General features: G+C 43.5%; 1 protein-coding gene across 2 annotated transcripts; it reads right to left on the bottom strand.

Moving 5' to 3' along the window:
- LOC140251389 (sulfotransferase 1C1-like) lies at positions 1 to 16,945 on the bottom strand. Of its 2 annotated transcripts, XM_072335115.1 has the most exons (9): positions 16,830 to 16,945; positions 8,717 to 8,831; positions 7,591 to 7,768; positions 4,316 to 4,453; positions 3,742 to 3,839; positions 3,300 to 3,426; positions 2,202 to 2,296; positions 1,829 to 2,009; positions 1 to 1,679 (listed from the first exon to the last, which is right to left on the bottom strand). In XM_072335115.1, exons 2-9 carry the CDS (start codon positions 8,729 to 8,731, stop codon positions 1,567 to 1,569), a joined length of 945 nt encoding a protein of 314 aa, XP_072191216.1. In that variant the 5' UTR covers positions 8,732 to 8,831; positions 16,830 to 16,945; the 3' UTR covers positions 1 to 1,566. The 2 variants fall into 2 exon arrangements, with proteins under 2 accessions (XP_072191216.1, XP_072191207.1); XM_072335106.1 differs by lacking the exon at positions 16,830 to 16,945 and having other exon boundaries at positions 8,717 to 9,040.
- Between the last annotated feature and the right edge of the window lie 1,909 nt (positions 16,946 to 18,854).

Below are 18,854 nucleotides of genomic sequence, written 5' to 3'. Positions count from 1 at the left end.
AGCATGTTGACATAAATCTTTATTAAAAAATTATGCTATATGGATTATAGACTAAGATATCCATATCGTCTATAGGTAGATTAAGTTGATTGAAAGTTACCCTCTGTCAATGGTCTGTTTCCTAACCAGATAAGCAGTACCTTTCAATCCAAGCACAAAGCAGATAATCTGCAGTCCAATGAATAGGAAGGGAAGCAGTGCTCCTATACCTCTAAATGCTAGCTATGAAGGTAGAGTAGCTATTTCTCTGCCACTCTCCTTAGTTTTTTTTTTTAAGCTTGGAGCTTCTTCCATTCTGGTTTTTAAATGGCCACTTTCCACATGTGGAAGTAAAATGGCTCTGCTAGTTTGCAAAGACAGTCAAGCTACAGGGAGATCATGACTACCCTGAAACTCATACAGCAGTTTCTAGTCAAACATGGTATCAAAGCATGAATCTTCATTCATTCCAGTGGTAGGACTTGATTTGTTATCTGTTAGCACAGAGATACAGAGCAGGCATATGTGAATAGTTAGCATGTATTAATGAACACTGGTTTTCAGACGTTTGCCAGAGGATTAGATTGACAAAGAGCTGACTCACGTGATTTCTTGGAGTGACCTAAGAGAATAGCCATATGTCATAGAGCAGGCAACACCTTTTCCTTGTACTGGTGACAGTGAAATAACAAGCTAAGTTTATCCTGAACAAAAGCTGCAGAAGTCACGTAAACCTCCCCAGGCTCATATTTAGTTTTGATGCAAGGAGCAGCAGCACCTCTGCCAGATGATATTTGTTTTTTATCAGGTAGTCCTGTTTTCAGATCCCCACTGACCTAAAGCACTCCCAATTCCTACGTTTGCATCTGTGTATCAAATGCCTACTTCTAGCTCCAGTATTTCCTGCATTTTTAAAGGAAACTTGTTGGGCTGAGAGCTGACAATGTAACTTCCACATTTGATGGGAAGCCTTTTGTTTCCAAATTTGATATTGGTGCTTTTTAAGGAACTATGTTCAATGTAGGTATTTGGATAAATCCTTTGCCTGAAACGGTCTGCGCATGCTGGCAGTGTTTGATGTTTTGGGAAATGCTGCTTTCATCTCAGTAGCATTTATGATGCCCAGCTTAACATAAGAAAAATTATGAAATGATTCCACCTTGTGCACTTCTCTTGCCTTGTTTATTCTTGACCAGCTTTTAAAATACATTACTGTTATTATTTATTGATTAATATTTATACAATGTGGGACTAACATGTAATAATGCCCACATCTTGTGCAATCCTTAAACACCTTCTTTTACCATTTGGTTTCATAATTACTGATTTGAAAATGGCCGTGATGTCAACTGCAGCTTATCAAAGACAAAAACCCGAAATATCTGAAATAATGCAGTTAATGCTGAAAGTTACTGTGGAAGGGTTGAATGGCAAATATTCAGGGAGAGATTATTTTCTTCAGCGAGTCAAATCTACACTAGTAGTGTGTTAAGGAACTATTTAGAAAAGCATTTTGTGAAGGAAAAGCAAAACGTGGAGAAAGGAAAATGCTGACAGATCTTAAAGAATAACTCCCATTGCTAACAATCACAATTCTGTGCGAAAAACTAAGGAGGTATCAGCCATTTTCTTCCTATAATCCTGATCAAATTTCTTATTCATTGCCACAGTGAAATAATTCTTCCAGTCTCCAACTGATCCTATGAAAAAAGTAATAAAAATAATTTAACATTATTTCTTGAAGCCAATTAACCGTGACTTACTAAAGAACTATACCTGAATATAGTGATTATTTCAAGGCATAATGATGACCAGAAAGAGACTAAATGCCAGTAATAAATCTTGTTACCTTTTCTCATGAATGGGGAAACAGAGTGATCCATTACTCCCTCCAGTTCCCCAGTGAAGTTTGTCATGGGATTGTCTTTCATTATCTCAAATGAGGTGTTATATATGATCTTGTTGAGAACCTCCTCGTCTAAATCCTTCTCCAGAAACTTCAGAATCTTCTGAATTTCTCTCTTTGGATTCTGCAGAGAGAAGAAAGTAGGGCAAGAAACAGTGCCAAAAATAAAGCAAGGAAATTGCAGTTGTTATTGAGGTGAAAAGTCAGGTTGTCTGGAGATTTACAGGTACAGATGACATAATAGGCATCTGTTGATTGTGGATAATATCTACCGAACTTCCAGATTTCAAACAGAGCTCACACAGTCAGGCTTTACCTCCTTCATATCTTCATAGAAGAGGTAGAGAATACGGTGCTTGTCTTTTGCCTTCCACCATCCTTTTACGTGGTCATACCAGGAACCCCAGAGCACTGAAAAAGGAGTAACAGCAGTAGCAACTATAAATACCCAGTCTTATCCTGAAGTATCTGTGTCTCTGACATTTCCTCCATAATCACTGTTTATGTATTTCCCTGTTTTTTAAGCCAGTTTTGAATGACTTTCAATTTGCCTTGCAGGTTGTTGTACTATACGGACAACAGAGATCCTTTCGACCTATATTATTCTATGTTCCTAACTGGTCGAACTATTTGGTATGCTATCAGAAGAGCCTGATTCTCTCCAGTAAGTACCAAGGTGACTGGCTTTGACATGCATTGTTATGTTCTAAACAACTGCACCAGGACAGAAGGCGTGAAAGCAGAGACATTCAAACATAGGACACAAAGTCTTAATTAGGCATAAGACTTCCATGCTGATCCAGACAGTGGTGTTTTTGGGCCTACATACTTGCAGAAATAGTCCTACAAAAACTTTTCTGACCAAATCTGAACACTGCCATCCACGTGAACAGGTTTTATTTCTTGGATATGGGCACGTCTTTTAGAAAAGAATCAGTTTTTGGTAGACAATTGGCTTTGTTCAAATGCCTGATTTTTAGACTGTTGATTTTAGGCAAAAGGAACCCCCTTTGGTCAACTTCACGCTGCACAATCTATACATAATTAAACTTCACGCTTTTATGAGTCATGCTAGAGTACAGCCATTGAGCTGCTGTATCTTCCCAGATGGCTTCTAAGAAGGTTTCTTTTAAACTCAAAGAGAAAAGCCTAAAAATCATCACATACGATTTTGAAAGATAATGGAGTAAAGAGTAGCATTGTTGTTTTTTTTCTCTCTCAAAATGTACATGTAAAGATGTGCTACATCTTTTGGGAACTATACAAACCTTTGAATGAAGACAAATTACTAGCAAGACACTTTTAGTGTATATTCCTCCACAGAGTGTCAGCATTGAATTTCAAAACAGATATTCAGCTATTGGGTACTTTTAAATGAACAAAATCTCTTCAACAACTGATTGCAGCTCATCACCTTCTCCGCTCATGAATTTCTCCATGAACTCCTCGATGATTCCTGGGTCAGGCAATGCTTTATACATTCTGTGGAAATGGTAGTATGACACCAGGTTGTCTTTTGCATTTCTTGCCACATAGATGACCTTTGTTTGTTGTGAAAACGAGAGAGAAAGAGAGAGAGAAAATACAAGCTTAAGCGTGTTTCTGTGCATATTGAGCTTATCCTGGTGTTTTCTCTTGGAGGCTGAGAAACAAAGGCTGAAGAGATTTTGCTTGGACACTGCCATTCTTTGACATCCAACTCAGAACACTCAGCCATCACTTCTCTAGTTTCACACAGTCTATGAGCAGTACCGAGGAGATAGCTGGGGAGATCTTTAGTTTTCACAAAGATTCAGTCTGCTTTTATTAATTTCTTTCCATGTGAAGTAGAGAGATTCCTACCTCTTCAGCCTTACCTTACAGTTTTGTTCCCAGAAGGAGGGAGGCACCAGCTGCACAGGGAGATGAGTTTTTATTGTTCGTGGAGAAGGCATAGCTTCAGCTAGCTTCAGGCCTGCAGAATGACTTGTTTTATGAGAACTGAACGGCTCTGTAAGTTCTGCTAGTGCTTCTTTGCTATTGACATTTTGATGGTGATTTTTTTAGAAGGTCACCTTATAATGATAATTCATCTCCAAAGCAACTAAACAGAACATAGACAACATGGCATAAGCACCTTCTGTGCTTCTGAAGGAATTTTTCTACATGTTATTTTACTTATGTTTTGAGGACATCTTCAGCTGACTTACGTACTGTGGAGTATGACACACAGCTTTCAGAGGCACACATTCAGCAGGGCCTGTGCCATGTCTGCCAGCCTTTTATCGGCTTGTGTAGCATTTGATGCATAAGGTAAAGCAAGTGAACTGCACCACCCTGATTCTTGACATGGCACACAGTTCAGTGGCAAAGAAAACCTGTGGCATCAGTTCTGGATGCTTGTTTTATTTCACTTCATTTAAAATACAAATCTATTTATGTGATAATCACCTGAGTATGTGAGATGTGAAGAACTTGGGCTTTGCCACTCAAGGAAAGGATGGCGTTTGTAAGTACTGGCACGTCTACACTTCTCAACATCTCCATTTTGGTGAATCATATCCACTATCTCCTGTGTCCACGTAGTACCTGAAAAATGTCATTGCTTAGATGTTTCCCCTGGGGAGAGCTGGGAGTCTCTTCTGCTAGGGAACTGAAAGCTGGAAGGATGGAATCCATGTCAAAAGAGGAAGGAACAGCACAGAGTGTGATAGGAAAAAACAGAAAGTGAGGATAATGGAGGAAAAATGCATAATAAAATATAAAAGGGTGATTTTGAAAGCACAGTTTCAGGGATTCTGTTTTTGAAAGGTTTTTTCTTTCTAACAGAAACACCCTTCACTGGCATTCTGAGATAAATGGACATAATACAATTTGGAGACTGCATTATTTGAAAGGAAGAATGAAACTCCCATATCCCAGCTTTCACCTTTTCACAGCTATTCAGCAATTTCAGTTTTTGTTTTCACCGTGAATTTGAATGAAAAAAAAAAAAATGAAATATGTGTAGTGACCATGAAATGGTTGAGTTCTCGATTCTTTGTGGAGCCTGGAGGGGGGAATAGCAAAACTGCTACCTTGGACCTCTGGAGGGTAGACTTTGAATTGTTCAAGAGACTAGTAGGGGGAGTCCCCTGGTATTCAGTCTTAGCGAGTAAAGGGGTCCAAGAGAGCTGGTTGGTCTTCAAGAAAAGGGTGCAGGAGCAGGTGGTCCCTTTGAGCCGCAAAAGGAGTCGGTGGGGAAGAAGACCGGTGTGGATGAATAGGGAGCTATTCTTGAGGCTCCGGGAGAAAAAGAGAAACTACCGCCTGTGGAAGGAGGGACGGGCAACTGAGAATGAATACAAAGAAGTCATTATGATGTGTAGAGGGAAAATCAGAAAGGGAAAAGTCCAGCTTGAATTTAACCTGTCCGCTGGGATAAAAAGGATCAAGAAACTCCTTTATACATTAACAGTAAGAGGAGGACAATGGAGAATATCCACTCTTTGCTGGATGAGGCTGGGAATGTGACCACTGAGGATAAGGAAAAGGTGGAGGTTCTGAATGCCTTCTTTACTTCTGTCTTTAAAAGTCAGACCAGTTATCCGCAGAGTACCCTGCACTCTGACCTGGTAGTCTCAGCTGGGGAGTAGACTAACCCCCCTGTGATTCTGGAAGAAACAGTCAGAGACTTACTACTCCGACAGGACTGCCACAAGTCCATGGGGCCAGAGGAGATCCACCTGAGAGTGCTGAGGGAACTGGTGGAGGTGATAGCCAAGCCGCTTTCCATCATCTATCAGCACTTCTTGTTGACTGGTCCCAGAAGACTGGAGGCTTGCCAATGTGGCTCTCATTTACAAGAAATGTTGTAAGGAGGATCTGGGGAACTACAGGCCTGTTAGCCTGACCTCGGTGCCAGGGAAGGTTATGGAGCAGATTGTCTTGATGGAGATACGCAGCATATGTGGGATGACTGGGGCATCAGGCCTAACAAGCATGGGTTCATGAAGGGCAGGTCCTGTTTGATCAACCTGATCTCCTTCTATGATGTAGTGACCCATCTGCTGGATGAGGGAAAGGCTGTTGATGTGGTCTACCTAGACTTCAGCAAAGCCTCTGACACTGTCTCCCACAGTATTCTCCTACAGAAGCTGGCAGTCCGTGGCTTGGATGGGTACACTCATGGCTGGGTAAAGAGCTGGCTGGAGGGCTGGGCTCAGAGAGTGGTGGTGAATGGAGTTAAATCCAGCTGGCGACTGGTTACAAGTGGTGCTTCCCTGGGGTCGGTGCTGGGGCCTGTCCTCTTCAGTATCTTTACGGATGACCTAGATGAGGGTATCGAGTGCACCCTCAGTAAGTTCGCAGATGACACCAAATTGGCTGGGAGTGTGGATCTGCCTGGGGGTAGCGAGGCCCTACAGAGGGATCTGGACAGGCTTGGAGAGCTGGGCTGAAGCCAATGGGATGAGGTTCAACAAGACCAATGCCGTGTCCTGCACTTTGGCTACAACAACCTCGGGCGATGCTACAGGCTTGGGGCAGAGTGGCTGGAGGACTGTGTGGAGGAAATGGACCTGGGGATATTGATCGATGCTCAGCTGAACATGAGCCAGCAGTGTGCCTGGGTGGCCAAGGAGGCCAAGGGCATCCTGGCTTGCATCAGAAACAGTGTAGCCAGCAGGAACAGGGAAGTGATTGTCCCCCTGTACTCAGCACTGGTGAGGCTGCACCTCCAGTACTGTGTCCAGTTTTGGTCCCTTCACTGCAAGAAAGACACTGAGGCCCTGGAATGTGTTCAAAGGAGGGCTACGAAGCTGTTGAGGAGTCTGGAGCACAGGCTGTATGAGGAGAGGCTGAAGGAGCTAGGAATGTTCAGCCTGGAGGAGGCTCAGGGGAGACCTTATTGCTCTCTGAGGGAGGTTGTAGTGAGCTGGGGGTTGGCCTCTTCTCTCGTGTCATTAGTGATAGGACCAGAGGGAATGGTTTCATGCTGCGGCAGGGGAGATTCAGGCTGGACATTAGGAAACATTATTTCTCAGAAAGGGTGGTCAGGCACTGGAATGTACTGCCCAGGGAGGTGGTGGAGTCACCGACCATGGGGGTGTTCAAGGAGCAACTGGATATTGGGTTGAGGGAAACGGTTTACTGGGAGCTATTGGTAACAGGTGAATAGTTGGACTGGATGATCTTTTAGGTCTTTTCCAGCCTTGGTGATTCTATGATTCTGTGATTCTATGATTCTAGGAGGAGAAACAGTAATAAGTGAAATGACCAATCAATGAATTTTGTTATTACTTTAAGAAAAGTAACCTGTCTCCAGTTAAGTTTTCTGTACTGGTTATGCCAAGTCATTCACCAAATGGACATGGTGAATACAATGAATACAATTCATACTTGTATGGTTTCTATAATTTGTCAACGAACTGTGATTTTTACTTGGCTTTGTTAAATAACCATCTGCTGCTGGAAAAGTTCTACAGTACATTAGAGTCTATGTGTATACTCTAAATCAAAGGAGGTGTGTGAGCAATTAGACTTTGACCATTTGAACTTCAGTAGTAATAGTCTGTCACATCTGCCAAAGGAAGCAAACATTGCTCACTACAGCTAACAGAGCTTCCTGTCTTTAAAATGTAAGTCAGTTTTGGGATTAAACAAATATCAGTCAGAGCAGAAAAACAGAATTCTCAATTCCAGTAGTGAGCACTACCTGAACTTTCCTATTTCCTATGCATACAAACCTGCTTTTGCATATGTTGCAATGAGCAGATCATCAGGTCTGGCTTTGAAGTTCCACACTTGATCCCATATGGTGCATATTGGTTTCGTGACAGGAATACCTTGCACTTCACCAATTTCAAGTCGGAGCATATCATCTTCCAGACTCAAATTTTTCATTTTATCCTGGGTCATTTTGTCCTACATGAGAAATGAAAGGCTTGGAAATTGATGTATTTGCCAGATTGACTCACCCAACCCCAAAGTCCCTTTCTGTATCCTCAGATTTACTTGCCTGTTTTTCAACCTGAGTCCATATTTAGGCTCCTTAAAGCTGTAAGTAATTTGAATAAATGTTCCTCTTGGTAACTCTCAGCATCTTTAAAAACCGTTCCATTTACTCAGATACGAAAAGAGATTTAAAAATCCCAAACATTATTTCCATTTTTAGATATTTTAGAAAACATACTTGTGTAAAACACTGACTGTGCACCCTTTGTAAGGCAAGAAAAAGTATTCAGAGATGTGATCCAAAAGAGCCTGAAAGCTCCCACTGAAGTCAGCACATAGGACCCAACCCTTTGTTCTGAAAGAAAATAAACACTCTCCTGATTACACCCTTTGGGCCTGATACAATAAATATGCATAGAACTTCTCTGGTCTGTGTTTTGGTCTTGCAGCTTTTCACTTTTAGGGTTTTTTGGCTGAACACTGGATGTTGTTGCCAATAAACATCCTGAAACAGATAGATGATTAACTAAAGGCTGTTACACATTAATTATTTAATCAACACAGTTGAATCTGCTGCCCATCCTACAGCTTTGCAAAAAGTAGTTACAGATTTCTGTATTCTTCTTGAGGGATATTCTAGCCATGAAATTCAGAGTTCCAGAGCCTGATCGGTGGAAATTTCTGCTTAGGGGGAGGCTACAGAAATAACCTCAATTACAAATATGTGTTAGAAAGGATAAAATATAGATTCCAATTTCAACAGCAAACACTATCAAAATATTTCCTCGTTTCCATGTTCACTCGTACGTGTTTTCACACAGATTCTGTTGAACGGAGCAAGAAGTTGGTTGGTGACTGAGCTCTGACCCAAAAACTTTAAGAAAAAAAAAAAAAAAAAAAAAAGAGAAAGAAACTTACAAGAGAAGTTTTCATGCTTGAATGTCTTCCACCATAGATCACATCAGTGGCAGTGTAACTGCTCGGATCTTCAGACAGATGTAGAATGAAAGCTTGGGTGGAGTTTTTATCCCTCCTATGAGTGTGATGAGAGCAAAAGAGGAAATACAGTGGCAGCCAGCAGCTGAAAGTTTTTTCTGGCTTGGTTAATGAACTCTTTTTTAACCCCGTCATGGAAAACTAGTTTGAACTTTCATCTGAAGTGTGATTCTTTGCTGAAACAGACTTAGATGTTGGCCACCACCTCCAGAAAGATTATTTTAACTTGTCTATATTGTTGTCAATCATCATGAAATGATGCATTTTCTTTCTAATTTTTAATGTAAGTTGCCAGAACAGATTGTTTGCTGTTGACACTTAAGATCAATGGGACTGAATATATTGGTTTCATTTTCATGGTTTTTGGCACAGTGCTCATTTAATGGAAGTCCTAGGATATGTTTTATTGATGGGGCTAGCTATTTTTGCTCTAGGCTACTTTCTAACAGTCTCACTTTTCAACTAGTATGAAATTGCAAGTTCTGGGATCCCTGCATGCGATGTAACGTTTCTTTCTAAAATCTAAGTTTCTGCCTATCTTTCTATGAGGTGCTGGGAGAGATAATGATGTGCCCCACATGAGTCACAAACAGCATATTAACACTGGCTGACAAAAGTGGGATAATGACACAATGACACTTTTTAATCTAGTTCTCAAATGCAGTCAGATGTTTGAATACATCAGAAAAGCTTATTTTCCTGAGGCAAGACGTAGGTCACTTCAGCTGAACTCAAGAAAGTTTAGATGGATTGTAGACATAAGCAAAATGATTATGACACAGCACTGATATCAGGTTCTGCTTCTATTTTCCTTTGGAGATATGCAATCAATCTGTGTCCTCATAACTCCTGTTTGGTTATCCTTTGGATGGCCTGGCAAGATTTGTATCTGAAATAGCTTTCTTTCTGTTTCCATTTTAAAAGATATTTCACGCATCCAAATCAAATGAGGATGTGGCCATCCTTGCACAATCCAACAGTTTTATGGAGATCTAATCAGAATTCTACTCCACAAGCAGTTTATATTTCCCAGAAATTTTACAGGTTATATGCTATATTAGTAACGTGGGCTTTCATACAAAGTCCAGCAGAGCTGACACGAGCTGTTCAAGATCACTGATATACAATCACAGAATCTTAGAATCACAGAATTCTAGGGGTTGGAAGGGACCTCCAGAGATCATGGAGTTCAACTCCCCTGCCAAAGCATGTTCCCTCCATCACGTCACACAGGTAGGCGTCCAGGCGGGTCTTGAATATCTCCAGAGACTCGACAAGCCCCCTGGGCAGCTTGTTCCAGTGCTCCGTCACCCTCACCGTAAAGAAGTTCTTGCGCACATTCGTGTGGAACTTCCTATGCTCCAGTTTCTGGCTGTTTCCCCTTGTTCTGTCTCCACACACTGCTGAAAAGAGTCTGGCCTCGACACTTTGCCCCCCACACCTCAGATATTTATAGACCTGGATCAAGGCCCCTCTCAGTCTTCTTTTCTCAAGGCTAAACAGACCTAGTTCACTTAGCCTTTCTTCATAGGGGAGATGCTCCAGGCCCAGATTCATAGAATCCTCGAATGGCATGGGTTGGAAGGGACATTAAAGACCATCTGGTTTCAACCCCTTTCCGTGGGCAAAGACACCTTCTAGTACACCAGTTTGCTCAAAAGCCCATCCAACCAAAGGTAGATGATGTCAGTCGCTCTTCCCTTATTCACCAATGCTGTAACTGCATTGTAGAAGACCATCACCTTTATCAAGTATGATTTGCCATTAGTGATGCCATGTTGGTTGTCACCAATCACATCATTGTTTTCCGTATACCTTTGTGTAGTTTCCAGGAGTCTGCCCCATGATCTTTCCAGTCACAGAGATGAGTCTGGCTGGCCTGTAGTTTTGCAGGTCTTCCTCTTTTCCTATTTAAAAAATGGGGCCCCGTTTCTCCTCCAGGGCTTTATCCTACTGTACTCTATCAAGCACAGCCCCAAAGAGGCCAAAATCTGCTCTCCTGAAGTCCAGGATAGTGAATTTGCTGTGTGGCCTGCTCACAGCCCTAAGAATCTTGAACTCCACCATTTCACAGTCAGTGCAGCAACGGCTGCTCTTGAGCTTCATGTTCCTTAACAGCCTCTTGTTAGTGACAATGAGGACCAGCAAAGCACATCTCATTGTAGGTTTCTTAATCACTTGGAGAAGGAATTTATCATAAAAACTGTCCTGGTTTCAGTTGGGACAGAGTTGATTTTCTTCATAGCGTCTTGTATGATGCTGTGGTTTTCGCTTTAGGAGAGAAACAATGTTGAGAACACACCAATGTTTTAGTTGTTTTGTTCTGAAGGTTGTCTGCACCAGAGCTAACAAGCAAGAAAGAGCAAACACAGAATATATGGTTAAGGTCTATCGCTTCTTTTTCTGTTTCTCACATTATTCTTTTATGGCTATCACTCTTGTGTTTTGTAATCCTGCTCTTTTCCTCTCTGTGGAAGCCCATGCCAATTTTGCTTGTCTTTCTCACACCTGTATCTGAGGGCTCATTTGTTTGTTTGAAGTGGCGTTATTGCCTTTTTTAGTTATGCAGCTATCTCAGTCATGAAGTAAACTCCAAAGTAAATCAGCTGAATTTGCTGCCTGAACAAAGAAAAGCCTAAGAGCTCCTTGTCAAGTGGTTCTCCTTTATTGCAGCTGTGAATCTGAAACCTGTGAACAGCATACTGTGCCAGATAAGCTCAAATCAGTTCAAAAATCTTTACCTGCAGCTTTAAAACTGCTTTCAAAGTAGGCAGTGGGTGATAGATTAATCCTGCAGTGGAGCAGGGAGCTGAGAGGGAGGAAAAGACGGACCAGGGATAGTGTTTCTATGTTAGGATCATGAATGGCTTTACTGGGCCATTGCAAAAAACACCAGGCCCTGTCTGTGCAGAGCTTCTTCCAGGTTTTCATTGGCGTCTTTCAGAGTGCAAACTGCTGGCAGATGTTACCCCTGTTAAATACGCTGGATTTATTGTATCTTATTTTAGCCTGGCTAAGAGTGCTTAGAACTTTATCATGGAACAAAAAGCTTCAGGCTGTTCATCAGAAATGGTGATAGCAGGATGCTGCAGGGTGGCTCACAAGTAATCACGAACAATGGATATGTTGGGCTGTCTTTGGAACTATTCTTGCCATAATGGCATTGTGCATGAGGCTGGGGCAGTTCACACTAGTTTTTGCAGTCACTGGGCTTTCAGGAAGCCTAGAAATCTGTGTCTAATAGCTTTAAAGGGAGCACGAGGAAGAAGAGAGACACATTTATCTTAGATTTTTCTTCATCTCCCTTCTTTTATCTTTGTATAAGTCAACAATTTCTCACCTATTATCATGGGTTAAATGTATGGGAATCTCTCCCATGTTTCTAGGTAATATTTTCTTGGCTGCATTAGGCAAAGTCTTGCCAGAAGGTGATCCTTCCTCTCTGCTCAACACTGGTGAGGCCACACCTGAAGTTCTAGGTCTGGTTCTTGGCCCACCAGTACAGACCTGGACATATTGGAGACAATCCACTGAAGTGCCACTAAGAAGGTTTGGGACTGGAGCACCTCTCCTGTGAGGAGAGGCTGAGAGAGCTCAGACAGTTTAGTCTGTAGAAGAGGAGGATCAGAAGGTCCTCACTCATGCACAAATATGTGGAGGAAGGGTGTACAGAAGACACAACCAGGCTCTTTTCAGTGGTACCCAGTGCCAAGACAAGTGACCATGGGCACAAACTGGCACACAGGAGGCTCTCTCTGAACACTTGGAGCACTTCTGCTCTGTGTGGGTGATGGAGCACTGGCACAGGCTGCTCACAAGCTGTAGGGTTTCCTCCTTGGGGATCTCCAGCAGCTGTCTGGCAGTGGCCCTGGGCACCCTGCTCTGGGTGGTGCTGCTGGAGAGGGGGTGGGCCATGGGGATCCAGAGGTGCCATTCTAACTTAACCATCCTTTGTTTTTGTGCTCTGTGCCCTGTCATAGACACCTGACCCATATGTTAACAAGAACGATATAGTTGGTATTTGTAAAACTTGAAACAGAATCACCAGTCTTGTGATCGAAGTCTGGGTTTCATCTGTATGTGGCTGAGATAATCATGATGTTTATGTAATAGCAAAACAAATGCTAAGGGAAATTTTAATTGTAAACATGAAATGAAAAGTATTTGATTGAGCAAAGCATTTAATCTGAGTACATAAGTGCAGTCTGCATCAATAAGGCACTTATGCTCCATTACCATCACTCTGAAGAAATTTCTTTAAGTATTCCTCTCTCCAGCAAAGTTTCCTGTTAGAGAAGGTGTCAGTGCCCATGGTTTATATAACTCTGGCCAAGCCCTTCATTGTACTGGATCACAGTCCAATTATATAACCTTATTGTCATGAGCATGAATAGTCAGGTGATAAATTTGAATTGGACTCCTATAGCTTTTTCAAATACCTTTACCAAGAAAATATGCGTATGAGATGCTGCACTGCCACCCTGCTAGAGGCAGTACATGCTTTTGGCACTGTTTCTGGAAATTAAGTTTTAAATGTTTTAAAAACTACCCTTTTTATGTATGAAATGATGGAATTTACTTACTTCCAAACATCATTTAGCATGTTAATATCTGATTCCCAGTTGCCTGCAGGCTGTACTCTGCTAACAAGCTCAGTACGAACAATATTAATGTGGGCAGCACTGCTTGATATAAATGGATAGAAATGTGTTCACGTGTCTCAGTCTGGAACATTAATATGGCCGTTTCTTCAAGCAAAAATCCAAATTATAGAACATGGGTGCACTGCTCAGCTTTAGGTGCCTGACACAGCTGTATCTTTGTGTCTTCCCAGAGGAAACCCAGAATTTGTGCCAGATGTTGTGGGAGTCTGATGTGCCAAGACCCCACTTCTGCTGTGATGAGCAACCAGAAGTGAAGACAGATGGTGCCCAAGAACAAATTTATACAAAGAGCTTATGGATCACAAGTGAAGAGTGCGTGTCCAAGTTTCCAGGCTGCAGGCACACATGTCTTGATAAGCTAGTGCTAACTGAGCAGTTATAGTCATTTTCCTCAGAGAAGTGCTAAGTGGAAAAGTCATTTATTTTCTCCATTTTATTTCTCACCTAGAGTTACAGTAGGCCTCTCAGTTTCGGGACTCACTCTCTCTCCTATTTTGCTTGATTCATTAGCCTTAATTCCAATTATATTGTATTATATTGCGTTATCCTGTATTTCAATATAGTATTTAGTAAATAAGTGTGCCTCCTTAGATCGTTGTCGCTGTATTTCTTTTCCAGCCTGTGGGCCAACTGCCCCTTTGTGAAGGACAGATCTGGTTTTCTTTTTGTTGTCTCAAAGCTTGTTTTGTGATAAGACTCTGACTGGCGACTGCTAACTATCTAGGAGGGTGAATGGTGGTTGCTATTGTGCCATCTCTGCTTATGATTGCAAAGATAAGCAGAGACAGGACAAACAGTCTTTTTCAGGGGTGCTGCTTGAAGGAGCTGACCACTGCAGAAGGCAATAATGCTTGTGTCTGGCAAACAGAGGCACCACCAACCCCTGCTGGCTTATCTGTGGGCCAGGAATATCAGAGAAGCTGATATTAAACCATTTTACAAGGAGTGTTTACCTGCTTATTTAGAAGTTCGGTGTTTGTTCAAGATACATTCCCAAAAATGCTGAGCATTCCTGTGATCCTCAAACTTCAAAGAAGAAGAAAGAAACAACCCCACCGAAATGGGGGATAAAAGGCCCTCGCTAAACTGCGAACTTAGGAGACGATCTCTGGAGACAAACTTTGGAGACGATCTCCCAAAAACACCTTTGACGGAGAATTCCCTGAGGGGAAAAACTCTTCGGAAGGCCGGCTTGCTGCAGAGCTTCCTGACTTTCTGCCATCCCCCGCAGTGATCAGACGAGTTCCTGAAATCAACGGACCTGCAGTGTACCTCGCTGGACCCACGGTGGTGACTATATCTCTTTTTCTCTCTACAGACTCCTTGCCTATTTTTCCTACTTTTCCTATCGCCCACCTTCCCTTCCCCATCTCCCTAAAACGGCTAGGACTTTAATAAACTGGTTGGACCAACAGTTGAACCGTTGCTTCTTAATCTCACGCCGGGTATACACATATCAAAGAACCTTGCCTCCCTCCTACAAATTGGAGCGAGACACCCCTGTCACAGGCGCAGGTAGATTTTCGGTTAACCTGTGACAGATTTTGGTGGCCGTACGACCCCACATTACAACTCTCTGGGATGTGCAGAAATTGGTTGGTACCTTACAGTGGGTTTGGGGAGCCTTGGTGATCCCTCCATGCTTAATGAAGCCCTTTTATGATCAGTTGAAGGGGACGGATCTGAGGGAGCCCCAGGAATTTAACCACGAAATGGTGGTGGTGTGGCAGGAAATTCTTCAACACTGCATGGAAAATCTGTTAGCAAGGTGGAATCCTGACCTCGCAATTGGGGTCGCAGTGACAAGGTGTGAAGCTGGCTCGACTGTGGTGCTAGGTCATACTTTTGATTCTAAGCCGCAGCCATTGTGGTGGTTGTTTTCAGTACAACCCATCAGGGTGTTCACTTCCTGGCTCAAGATCTTAGCTATGTTGCTCCGAAAGGCTTGGTTGTTTTTGGTGCAGGCACTGGCTATGGAGCCAGATGTCATCTACCTGCAAAATTCTTTTCGTGAGGTGAAACCTCTCCCTGAGATTCTTGTTAGCATTACAGGATTTTGATGGAATGATTAGATATACTGATTCGGTACCTATATTTGAACTGGCAAAGCCCCTCAGTGTGTCCCTACAAGTTCATGTTTATACCACCTCGCTCGAGGGACCTACACTGTTTACAGATGCATCTTTGGCCACGAGTCAAGGGGCTGTAGTATGGCAGCTCCCAGGCAACAGATGGGAAACCACCATCTTTTCTGACAAAACACTTAGTATACAAATTCTTGAAGTAGTAGCTGTGGTGGAGGCTATTACTATGTGTCTGGATATCCCCTGCAATGTGGTCACAGATTCTGCCTTCACAGCTAAGCTGCTCGCTTGCATGGGTCACTGCAGGTCTCCGAGCTCCGAGGCAGTGGGTATCTTAGAAGACGCTTGGCTCAACGGTCAGCCCCTAGACTGCATTACAAGATATTATCCAAAGCACGGAGAGAAACCCCAAAATTACATTGTTGCATGTCTAATAGTTGAAAGGATTGCAGGCAAGAGAATAAAAACCAGAAAGTGGTAAAAAAAGTGCGTGAAGAAAATTTTAATAATTAACTTTATGCAAAAAAAAAACAAACAAAAACCCCAGACCAACACATCTGAATTATCGGAATCATTCTGATAATTATATAATAATCTGAGGAAGAGGAGGCTGAGGGGAGACCTTATTGCCGTCTTCCAGTACCTGAAAGGTTCTTACAGTGAGAGTGGGGCAGGTCTCTTCTCACTAGTGACAAGTGACAGGACGAGGGGAAATGGCCTCAAGTTGCGCCAGGGCAAGTTTAGGTTGGATATTAGAAAGAACTTCTTTACAGAAAGGGTGATTAGGTACTGGAATGGGCTCCCCAAGGAGGTGGTTGAATCGCCATCCCTGGATGTGTTTAAGAGCCATTTGGATGTGGTACTCAGGGATATGATTTAGCAGAGGTTTGTTGTTGTGGTGTTGTTTCGTGGTTGTTTTTTAAGAGATAGGCTACTGGTTAGACTGCGGTTGGACTTGATGATCTTCAAGGTCTTTTCCAACTTGAGTAATTCTATGATTCTATGATTCTGATTCTTCATTTTAAATCAATTCTAGATTATGTTCCATAATTGGTAAGATATTCTTCAGAGTAGCTTTATGGTTAAGATGAAGTCCTTACTCATTAAAGCATTCAGGCCTTGGCAAATTGAGACAGCCAACACAAAATAATAAGAGCTGAGTACCCAGTCCTGGAAGCTTTTTCAGTTCTTAACACTCATTGATTTCAGTGAAGGTCACTCTGCTACTACAGTGTGCTTTCATTCTGCTCACAGAAAGCCATCCTGTTAGGGTTAAACTACACTTACCTACTTCTTGGCTTTCCAGCAGTGTGTGTGAAGCTTCATGTCCAGTTGAGGCAGTCCAGAAATGATCTGTGGAACTCACAGTTGTAAAGTGCAAAATTTATAGTTGTAGGTGGGGGTACAGCTAAAATAAGCATAGGAGTGCTGCTACAGGCATATTTTGCATTGTGTCTCCTCAGTGATCTCTATAAAAATGTATTCTTCTGCAGGTAATGCCCTGGAGGCATTCAAGGCCGGGCTGAATGTGGCTCTGGGCAGCCTGGTCTGGTGGTTGGCGACATAGAAGGGGTTGAAACCAGACGATCACTGTGGTCCTTTTCAACGAGGACTATTCTATGAGTCTGTGATTCTTAATTCTGCAATAATAAGCACACTCTTCTACTGCTGTCCAGGCCTTCTGCTAAGCTGTGCTGTAACCTGCAGCACTGATGACCACCCTGAGCAGAGATCTGGCACCTCCAACACCAGCCAGAGGGAATTACTCCAAAACACGTCCCGAAGGGTGACCACCTCAGCAGAGGTGCAGCCTGAACACACTCAGCTCAGTAACCACAGGCAGGGCTCATTTCTACGTTTGAACTCGTTGACGCTACCTTTGCATTCACTTCGGCGGTTACAGAAGCCACACGAGATACAGAAGTCGGACTCGACGATCCTTACGGGTCCTTTCCAACTCGGGATGTTCTGATTCTATACAGCTCACTTGCCCGGCAGGCACTGGGCAGCCGACGCATAGTTAACACACGGGGTCACCTCAGTAACGCTCGTGAAGAGCGTTAAAGAGCGACGTTTGCGCCCCCACAACAGCACCGCTCGTCACCTGAGAGCGCTTCCAGCCCTGACCCGCCTCCCCCAGCCCCGCACGCAGCACGGCTCCCCACTTCCAGCCACAAGAGCCGGACACCCGCAGACGCCCGCCCAGCGCCCGCAGATCCCGGCAGCCCCTCCCCGACCCCGCGGCAACGGAGGGCTGCGCGCCCGCAGAGGAGGCCCGAAGTCAGGAGCCTGCGCGAGGGTCAGGCAGCGGCCCCCCGGCGACGGCCGCCCGCCCGTTACCTCCATGGCGGAGCCGGCTCGCCGCGGGCGCGGAGGGACGGCGGCAACCCTGACGGCACCGCTACCCCCGCGCCGCCGCTTCCGCCTTCGTCATCCCCGCACGCCGCTAACGCAGCGCCCCCCTGCGGCTGACGGCACCAGAGCGACCGTCAGCGGAGCCCCGCCCCTGGGAATGGCCGCGCCTCCTGAGTACCACCGAATTAAGTGGAGTGTCGTGAGGGAGCACCTCTTGTCATAAAATAATCGGTTATGTCTGTCAAGATGCTGCTCTTGGATGAGCAACATGCATTTCTTGAGTATTCCTATTGCCTTCCTCCTCTTAAAATTCAAATTATTAATAGTGACAAAAGGCTGAAAGGCTGTTCATATTTACCTCAAAAAGCATTCCCTTGTCTTGTGCGCTCTACCCCAGCGTGCTCTACACAATATACAACTACACAATATACAACTATGTGTTTATTGCATATTGTTAACACATGCAGGTAAGCAACTGCAGCAGCAGCAGACAGTTCCATCCCCTCATGGCTCATGCTGGCCATGAGTGGATCTTCATAGCAAGCCCTCAAGAGCTGCCTTTCAACCACCTGTCTACTTGCTCTCCTCAGAATTCTCACAGAGCAACCAGCGTTGGGGCTGTCTTTCTTCACTCACCCTGGGAGGCTCTGAACTGGAGCTCTGATGGAGCTCCCCACTGTGTGGGATGTGTGTTTGACAGACAGGCCAGATCTCACCCTGCTCCCCTTCATTTTGTGCAAGAGAACTTGTACAAAACAGATTTCTCTAAACAAATAAAACGGCTTTGATGGTCCTTCTTTCTTTCGGTCTTAATTCTTAATCAGATTATGAATATTATCTATCTCAAAGGAGTCACTAGGATTATGCTTATCGCATGCAGCTAATTTGGGACAAGCTAAGTGAGAAGAACAAGAATAATTTATATGCCGTATGTATTCTATAATTTTATTATCTTTG

The sequence above is a fragment of the Excalfactoria chinensis genome, chromosome 1, assembly GCF_039878825.1.
Source record: "Excalfactoria chinensis isolate bCotChi1 chromosome 1, bCotChi1.hap2, whole genome shotgun sequence".
Classification (NCBI taxonomy): Eukaryota; Metazoa; Chordata; class Aves; order Galliformes; family Phasianidae; genus Excalfactoria; species Excalfactoria chinensis.
The sequence above is the reverse complement of the archived record's forward strand: the minus strand, read 5'-3'. Positions and strand labels throughout refer to the sequence as shown.

Coding starts and splice junctions, on each gene's coding strand:
- LOC140251389 (XM_072335106.1), bottom strand. CDS start 8,929: ATGACGGGGTTAAAAAAGAGTTCATTAACCAAGCCAGAAAAAACTTTC. Junction 3,840..4,315: donor TTCACATCTCACATACTCAG/GTGATTATCACA, acceptor GTCATTCTGCAG/GCCTGAAGCTAGCTGAAGCT. Junction 2,010..2,201: donor TCTATGAAGATATGAAGGAG/GTAAAGCCTGAC, acceptor TTCTCTCTGCAG/AATCCAAAGAGAGAAATTCA.